This window comes from Atractosteus spatula, chromosome 13, assembly GCF_055471065.1.
Source record: "Atractosteus spatula isolate fAtrSpa1 chromosome 13, fAtrSpa1.hap1, whole genome shotgun sequence".
NCBI classification, from domain to species: Eukaryota; Metazoa; Chordata; class Actinopteri; order Semionotiformes; family Lepisosteidae; genus Atractosteus; species Atractosteus spatula.
This window is the reverse complement of record NC_142718.1, coordinates 25,963,175-25,972,304: the sequence shown is the minus strand read 5'-3', so window position 1 is coordinate 25,972,304 and position 9,130 is coordinate 25,963,175. Positions and strand designations below refer to the sequence as shown.

At 37.9% G+C, this 9,130-nt stretch overlaps 1 protein-coding gene across 3 annotated transcripts; it reads left to right on the top strand.

Annotated features, from left to right (window-relative positions):
- Positions 1–663: 663 nt before the first annotated feature.
- Positions 664–8,317, top strand: hnrnpa3 (heterogeneous nuclear ribonucleoprotein A3). Of its 3 annotated transcripts, XR_016093902.1 has the most exons (12): positions 664–744; positions 2,629–2,751; positions 3,073–3,219; positions 3,319–3,529; positions 4,602–4,691; positions 4,875–4,958; positions 5,037–5,105; positions 5,416–5,547; positions 6,442–6,564; positions 6,676–6,746; positions 7,308–7,368; positions 8,254–8,317. XR_016093902.1 is itself a non-coding variant. In XM_088930576.1 (11 exons), exons 1-10 carry the CDS (start codon positions 664–666, stop codon positions 6,729–6,731), a joined length of 1,116 nt encoding a protein of 371 aa, XP_088786702.1. In that variant the 3' UTR covers positions 6,732–6,746; positions 6,835–7,603. The 3 variants fall into 3 exon arrangements, 2 of the variants coding, with proteins under 2 accessions (XP_088786702.1, XP_088786703.1); XM_088930576.1 differs by lacking the exon at positions 8,254–8,317 and having other exon boundaries at positions 6,835–7,603; XM_088930577.1 differs by lacking the exon at positions 8,254–8,317 and having other exon boundaries at positions 694–801; positions 6,835–7,603.
- The last annotated feature ends 813 nt before the right edge of the window (positions 8,318–9,130 follow it).

Below are 9,130 nucleotides of genomic sequence, written 5' to 3'. Positions count from 1 at the left end.
TTAAAACACACATCCATAATCCTACTTTTGTCCTTTAATTTGCTGTTTTAATTTGTGCACTGTTTTGTTTTTCTGTGCAGTGCCCTGAGATGAAAAACCATGAAAGGTGCAAGATAAATTATACTGTAGGTTATTATTAATGTGCATTTCAGTATCTAAAATATTTATGCAGAGCATGGCAACACTATTTAAAAACAAGACTTCACATAAAACTGGAAGTCCTACTTCTCAGTGTACGTTATCTTTGATTCGAGGATGTTCGAATATGGAATAGGTTTGTATTCACTGTACACAGCAATGTAGTTACTTCATAGGTCCAGAGAATAATTATTACATTTAATTTAATTTTATTATTATTTTGAGGCCACTCTAAACTTCAGAAAGACGGTAGGGAAGCAGGTTTTTCTCAAATTAAATATTATGTGCTGTAAGTGTCGTTGTACAGTAACCATATTGAGCGTTGAAACGATATTCAAATTGCAATCGTGAAATTAAGGTATTTACAGTATAGTATCATTTAAAGAAATGAAACTGAGTGTTTAAAAGAACCTGTACGAACCACATACTCCATGATTACTTACATTATTAACCGTGGTGAGCTAGTGTGCTGCAATAAATGCGATTTTTAAGGGGCCGGCACCATAGTAAATTATTGAGTAGCTGATGAACATGCATCACGTGGAGATCGGCACTTCCTTCTTCCGTTCAGAAGCGAGAAGAAAAGGAGTTCGCTGCAAAATGGAGGTTCATATTTTTTTAAATTTTAAACATTTCCATTCATGATGTTCAAAGACGTTATAGGTATATTTAGCCTAGCGAATTGAACTGTGTATTTTTATATTACGATGCATGATTTCAACCTCAGACGATTCTTGCAATGGCTGCTTCGGGCTTTCTCGTTGTTGAATGTCGAGTACAATAAATGCATGCTTCGGTTTTATTTTTGAAAAATGATGGTAGTGTTTTCTGTTTCGAAAATAGCTGTTTTAGTTTACTTGAACGCAGTATAAGTGCATTTATGCTGTCCGTCTTAAGAGTCAAAAATGATTAAAATTGTCTTAACCATATATAGTGCATGGTTATTTTAAAAAGGGAGAACTGTCGTGGGTAAATGGTTTGGTGCATACTTGATAAACACCGCTTACAATATGGAGGAATAGTCGGAAAGCTAAAATGGCGCAGCATGGATTCGTTTTCACAGAAACTTCTAGACGCTTGGTCATTTATATATGCATTTGTTTAGTATAATAAATGACAGACGACAAATAGTAGGGAATGTTTTCATCATAATTACAATTAAATGTTTTACTTTAATAGTAGAACTTGTATTGTGTCTTGTCTAGACGCACTCATCTGGAATTTGTCGACTAAACGCCCTGTTCTCCATAGAACACCGCATAGAGTAGGGAGCGCTGGATATCCGTACCTTTTTTGTGGCTCGGTAGCTGTTATGTCGTCTGATGGTACAATTAATTCAAGACGTGTGTAGGAAATAAAAGAATACATTTCTCCGCGTCTTGTTTTTTAAACTTTAATCTTCCACTTTTGATATGTTAGCTGAACAATAAGTTGTCTTCAAGCAGGAAATCTTAAACATCCGAATTTTTCTAAGTGTATCCCAGCTATCAAGCGCTGTATATTCAAAAAACACGAAATTGATACAGTAGCGAACATGCATACAAACATATTGTACAATTGTACGTACAAAGATACAATGAAATAAAAACCGCGGAAATGGTTACAAAAATGATAGCATTTTGTATACCCCAGACCACGGAAACAGTTATAAAGTATAAGCCCACAACCTGCTCTTGCCTTTTAGTTAATATTTAGGAAATAGTCAACGGAAAAGGTGTGGTTTTAATCTGGCCTTAAAAAACAGTAAATAAATTCCAATCGATAAAAATACCAAGGTTCTTTTTTTTCTGCAGAAAGGTATCTCGGATTCATCAGCTCTAAAGTGCCACTTAGAATGTATTCAGAATTTATTAAGTGAAAATCAGCTCTAGGTCCATTCCTATTATACAGTACTATTTTTGTGAGCTTTTAGAAAATACTTTTTCCCTATCCCTATTATTTATATATGTACTTAATCTCAATATATATATGCCTCTTTCTTATTAGGGGGAACTTTGGCTTGCTTTTTAATTAGTGCAGCCTTTTCTTCTTGCATGCAGTATTAATATGATCAAATGCTCCTGCCACTGCCTTACAGCAATTCTGTTAACTTGGGGGCATTGAACACATGAAAGAGATCCCTGCAGTATGAGCACTCGCAACAGGATTGAACAAGTTAAGTTCTTGCGGTTCAGAGTCCGGTAGATTTTTATTCCAACTCGGATTTTAACATTCCAGTGATTTAATTGGTGCAGGGTCATAGCTCTTCTGATCTCCTCAGGTGCAGACCTGTAAAACTTGCTGGACTCCGGGGCTGGACTTGGGTAACCCTGACATAGAACATAAGCATGCTTGACAATCAAGGCCATTAGAATTTGGGATGGCCTGTTTCACCTCAGACCTAAACTAGAAACTTTATTACCTGAAAAATTAGAGATGTTGTAGTTATTAATGTCCATATACAACCCCAGTCTTTGTTCCACCACTGACCTTTTTACTTTTAAATGACAGAGCCATGACACCAAGGAGCCAGAGCAGCTGAGGAAACTGTTCATTGGGGGTCTGAGTTTTGAAACCACAGACGAGAGCTTGAGGGCACATTTCGAACAATGGGGGAAGCTCACAGATTGCGTGGTAAGCTTTGAAAATCACAAACAGCTGAAAATCTTAACCTTAAGAAACACCGAGATAAGATGATGTAGAAACAAGATAACAATTTAATCTAGCACTTTTGGCTTGATAATCACCCCTGAAGGAAATAGGAAGAACAGGTAATACTCTTATAAAGCATATATTTAAGGGAGGTAAAATAGTGTCAGGTTCTTTGTAGTTTTTCTGTACATTTTTTTCTGGCGACGGGATTAAGAGTTATGAATATCAACTGACTCCTTGCCAGACGTGATTAAACAATAATTATTTCATTGTGCTAATTTTTTGTGGGGGAATGCCTTTCAGGTCATGCGAGATCCAGCAAACAAGCGATCGCGAGGATTTGGATTTGTGACGTACTCCTGTGTGCAGGAGGTAGATGCAGCCATGGCAGCCCGCCCACACAAAGTTGATGGCCGGGTTGTTGAGCCAAAAAGAGCTGTTTCCAGAGAAGTAAGCCTTGCGTGATTCATTATTAATGTTCTCTACCTGCTGCTGCAACAGTAGCCGACTACTGGAAGAAACCAGGCTGATTGCTTGTACTTTTTGCAGGATTCCTCGAAACCTGGCGCTCATTTAACAGTAAAGAAAATATTTGTTGGAGGGATAAAAGAGGATACAGAAGAGTACCATCTGAGAGAGTACTTCGAAAAATATGGAAAGATTGAAAGCATTGAAGTAATGGAGGAACGCCAGACTGGAAAGAAAAGGGGTTTTTGCTTTGTAACGTTTGATGACCATGACACAGTTGATAAAATTGTGGGTAGGTATATGAAAAAAACTTGACTAATAATGAAATGACATGGTTATAAAAAAGGTATCTTGTTCCTGTAAGCAAGGCAATAACATGCACTTGGAATGTTTAATAAATGCTAAATCTTGTAACAGGTAGTGGGTGAAAAATGGAAACGCCAAAATAAGGGACGCCAAGTATATTAAAAGCAAGGGCTTTCACATGGTTGTGGCTCAGGAGTTAAAACATATACCGTCTCCTTATATTTAGGGTCAAGAATAAAAAAGGCCTGGTTGACTGTAATTATAGTTAGCCTTGGACACAAGAGGGGACCTCAGTGATTTTGAAAGAGAGGTGATTGTTGAGGCGCATTTGACAGGAGCTTCAGTGACCAAGACGGGTCAACTTGCTGATTTTCATGAGCTGAGGTGTGTACCGTGATGTCAGCATGGAGCTCTGAGGGAAAGACCTCATCAACAACAGGGCAACAGTGAGCAGAAGAGCATCCGGGATCGAGATAGGCCTGCATGAATTTGAAGCACAGGGCAAAATAGGCAAGGAACTGCTGATTCATTGACTGCACATCTCAACCTGGAGCATGAGGCTCCGGTTTTGCCCAAAACAGTCCCAACATGAAATCCAGAGAGCTGGATGCCATAGTTGGGTTGCAACACGCAAGCTGCTCATCACACCTGGCAATGCACGTTTGCAAGTCCAGTGGTACAGCAAGTCCTGGCAGTGGAGAAAAGTTATATGGTCACATGATTTGTCATTCACCCTGTTCTTGACAAAAGGACAAGTACATGTTAGACCAATTTCAAGAATCCTACAGATTTGAAGTGCTTGGCTCCAACAGGGTGTTCTGGTCTTCCAACATTGTTTGGCATGTATTATCCTGGTATGGTTTGGCTACTCTCATTACATTATAGGGCAAGGCCAAAGTGCGGTCCTATTAAGTGACTTTACATTGGTGTTGCCATTTCTTGTCAACTCCCTGTGTTTTAAATGTTTCCAGTAGTGCTCATATATTTGACAGTAAAAGTACTACAGTGTGCATTCATTTAAAGTGATCTTTTAAAATCAAATTCTAATTGTTTTGCAGCCCAAAAATATCACACAATCAATTCACATAACTGTGAAGTCCGAAAAGCACTATCAAAACAAGAAATGCAGGCTGCTGCAAACCAGAGAAGTAAGTGGAATTAAGTAGAATTCATTTTGAATCATATAGTAGTGTTTTCTCTTAAAGCGAAGATCATTACATTTTTTTTTAACTTTTGAAAGTTTTTGTATTTTGCAGTTAGATTGATATATTCCTGTTTTTATACTTTTATGGCTGTTACTATATAGTCTTACTGTGTTCTGCTGTTTCTAGGTCGTGGAGGAGGCTCTGGGAACTTCATGGGTAGAGGTGGAAACTTCGGAGGAGGCAATTTTGGCCGTGGTGGCAACTTTTCTGGTAGGGGTAAGTCCAGAATGATTGCTTGTGGTATACAGTGGACTGAAGTTTGGCTTTAATGAAATCTTTATTTTGTAGGAGGATATGGAGGAGGAAGAGGAGGGTATGGAGGTGATGGAGGTGGCTACAATGGATTTGGTGGAGATGGTAAGTGCTTTCTGAAATAGTAAAAAATCTGTTAGTTTTCTAAAAGAAAATTACTTAAATAATCAAAAATGTAATCCATTTTTTCCCCATATACAACATCTTTAGGTATTGTCTGAATATGTAGAGAAATTGAAAAATGCAGCGTAGTAATGGTTTGTATGCTATGTTTATTGATTGATTCTGTCTCTTGTCAGGAAATTGAAATGACCAGATGTTGTAGATGATTTTAGAATTTTGATATGATTTATTTTTACATCTTAGGATGTTTTTTTCAAGATTAGAGCTCCTTAGGTTCATGTTTTTTTTCAAGGGGGAAACTATGGAGGTGGCCCTGGGTATGGTGGAGGGCGAGGTGGCTACGGGGGAGGTGGACCAGGATATGGTAACCAAGGAGGAGGTTTTGGAGGATATGATAATTACAATGATGGAGGCAACTTTGGAGGTAAGCCTTTAAGTTCTTATGGCTGCTAATTTAGGAGATTCTGACAACTTCCCCGCTATGCAGTTTGTTATTAGTGGTTTTGCTTAGATTAAAAAGAATCTTTGGATATTCCTGAAGTCGATGAACTCAAATTTGATTAACTCTCTTGTATAAGAGGTGACAAACCGGCCATACAGACAAGAAAGTTAGAGATTCCAATACATGATTGAGGGAGTGAAAGTATATAAAATGGCAAAAACTGGGAAGGAAGAATTAATGACTTATGAAACAAGTCATATAGTGAAAGCAAGTCAAGTTGTTAGTGGGAGTTGCTTGTAAAGATGGCCTTCTGTTTTTAATATACAGCTTGGGATATTTACTCACCCTTTTATGAAATCCTGGAAAGAAAAGTACTTGTGTTCATTAGGCAAGGCAGTGTTTGTAGCTTGCATAACAAGGTGTTTATGAGTGTTTACAAAATTAGGAAACATCTTACATAAAGAAATTCCAGTATGCAGTTTGTTAAATAAGAACGATTACAAAGAAGAGGCGTTCAGCCGATATAGTTTGGTAGTAGCTAATTGATCAAAAGATCTCATCCAACCATTTCTTGAAAGAAACCAGAGTATCGGCTTCTACAGTATGGCTGTGCAGCTTGTTCTCTACTCTCACAGCCCTTTGATTAAAAAAGTGTCCCATTTTAAATGCACTTCCACTTGTTTCCTTGTTTCTCCTGGTTTGTGTTTAAGTCTTCACTCTGAAGAGGTCCACTGGACTTGGTTATACTTGGATCAGATCCTCTAGTTAATCTTCTCTGATCGAAACTAAAATAACCTTTTCTTCATCCTGGCAGTGTACGCTTTTTTCTTTAGCTCAGGAATGTTGTTGATAGTCTATACCTTTTATTTTTTGTAGGAAACTTTGGTGGTGGTGGTGGAAACTACAATGACTTTGGAAGTTATGGTGGACACAACTCTAACTATGGGCCTATGAAAGGCAGCAATTTTGGTGGCCGGAATTCAGGTGGTCCCTATGGTGGTAAGCACACTTTATCACTGTTTGATGGAAAAGTTTTATGTTTTGTTTTGAATTTTCTGGACAGTGTTTGGACAGAGCTCTTAAAGATTACATGGTTTTCATTTGTACCAGGTGGCTATGGTTCAGGAGGAGGAAGTGGAGGTGGATACAGTACACGAAGATATTAAATTTTAGTAGATATGGTAAGTTGCTTTCAATATTTCTCTTTTGTATAGAATACTTATTGTGAACTTAGAATAATAATCTTCTTATCCTGTATCCATTCAACAGGCTACAGTTCTTAGCAGGAGAGGAGATGAGCAAGGATTTGTCAGGAAAGCTGCAGGTTACTATGAGACAGTCGTCCAAGTGCATTAGAGGAACTAAGTCTGCCACAGAAGGAGCCAGGATCCCTAGTCAGAAAGTTACCGCAGCTTAAACAGGAGAACTTTTCTTGTTGAGGACTGTATCCACTAGCTACAGAGTGCAAGAGTGTAGCTACTGACTAAAGAAACCCAGTGTCTGTTAGATGTACATTCCTTTAAGGTCTTATTTGTTGCTAGATTTTTTATTTTTATTTTTTTGTTTTTTGTTTTACAAATATAATTCCCATGTAAACTGTGGTAGTGATGTCAGGAATAAAATCAAGCAACCCTTTTTAACTCAACTTCTGTAGTCAGTTTTTCCATTGAGTCATTAAAGTGTCTTAACTGGAGATTGTTACCAGTTTCCATGGTTATACACATTTCTTTTTGTTTCTGTAGAGCTTTAAATGGGTTAAATAGAAACAAGTAAGAAGAACTTGACCATGTGGTGCGCTGCAAGGTATCATTGTTAAAACAACATTGTTATGATTGATTTGCTTTACTATCAAGTACTTTTTTAAAACGTTTTAGTGTTAACTCTGAACTAGAATATTAGTAAATGGGGTGCAAAAGGTCAGATTTTTATGTTTTATGCAGCTCTATATTTTAAATCATGTATGAAGAGCAAGATCTCTAGATTGTTAAAAGATTTTGAGAAGTGACCAACAGATGTAATAAAGTTGTCTAGTAAATTGTCTGATGAAGTATAGTGCATCATTGGTTCAGAATACAAAGTTGATGTGTGTATTGTCATGCTGTTTCATACCCATTTTGTCAAGTATAGTTCTTTTAAATGCCTACAGCAAAGTTTTTTGTTTTCTTTGTATCACAATGAAGTGAAGCTACTGCTAGTTCTAGAGTGGTGCTAAAAACCCAGCAAGTGACAGACTATAACATGCAGAATAAAACCACTTCAGACTGCAGTTGGGCTTCATTAGACAATTGGATGAAAACACGTGACTTAAGACAGGACTTCTTCAGCCTGAGCAATGTGGACCAGTCAGCCTAAAATTACACAAAGACGAGGCAGCACCAAGAGCTACATCTTCGAGGAAAGCATGCCCTAACTGTGCTGATAGTGAGCGACTTTCTGGAGGCTAGCTATATCTTCCAAGAGCAGCTGACGATATGGAAGAAAGTCTAGGAAGAGTTCCACGGCATTTGGAGTCACCTTGAGTCGTAGCTACTTCAGTTGACAGAGAAAATGCACGCTAGGTCTAGCTGTCAGACCTGAAAGGAAGGGGAGTGAGTATAAGGTTTGCTTTCTCAATAAGTATTTTGAAATAAAGAAGATGGAGCCATAACTTAGGAAAAGGTAAGAGTAACCACTTTGCTTGATTTACAGATGGAATATGAAGCTGTCTTCTTTACGAATGAAAATCTTTTATGACACGTAAACATCGAAGGTTCTGGATGGGTAAGGCTAAGGATTTTTTTATATTTAAGGTATTGTCAGAACCAACTCAATTTTTTGTATGTGTATAAAAATGGGCGGCACTGTGGTTAGCATTGCTGCCTCGCAGCGCTGGGGCCCTGGGTTCAATTCCTGGGGAGCTATCTGTGTGGAGATTGTATGTTCTCTTTGTGTTTGCTTGGGTTTCTTCCAAGTACTCCAATCTCCCTCTTCGTCCAACAACATATTGGTAGTTCAACTGGCGTCTCGGAAAATTGGCCCGATATGAGTGTGTTCATGTTTGTGTGTACCCTGCGATGGACTGGTGTCCCTTTCAGGGTGTATGCTGCCTTGAGCCCAAAGCTTGCTGGGACAGGCTCCAGCTTCCCCGTGACCCTGAATTGGATAAAGCAGTTGAATTATATTTTAAAACATATCCTACAAATAGCTAAGGTGAAATATTATCAGAAGTTTTTTGTCCAAATTATGCTACATGGCTCTTTTGCCACTGTTTGCATGTCTTCTAAAATGTATGTTAACATTTATGAACATGAGCAAAACACTGAATCTCATACTTTTGTAACTACCTGATGTCTTACATCTAAAAAAATTATTAAGTAGAAGACCTTGGGAGTGCATTTACCATATTTTGAACATTTCCTGTGCTACTAGCGAACTTAACTTTTGAACCCTACACAGTTTGATTAAAAAAACTTTAAGTGGTTTGATGTCAAATTCTGCACTTGGTCAGACTTTCGAAATCAAAGGTAACAGTTTGCAAACGCCAAATATAACTGCATTAATTTACTGCAAGCACCACACTCAAATT

What these genes read in the sequence shown, in the direction of transcription:
- hnrnpa3 (XM_088930576.1), top strand. Translation starts at nt 664, where the DNA reads ATGAACATGCATCACGTGGAGATCGGCACTTCCTTCTTCCGTTCAGAA. An exon ending in CACAGTTGATAAAATTGTGG is followed by an intron (nt 3,530 to 4,601) that starts GTAGGTATATGA and finishes ATTGTTTTGCAG; the next exon opens with CCCAAAAATATCACACAATC. An exon ending in GGCTGCTGCAAACCAGAGAA is followed by an intron (nt 4,692 to 4,874) that starts GTAAGTGGAATT and finishes TGCTGTTTCTAG; the next exon opens with GTCGTGGAGGAGGCTCTGGG.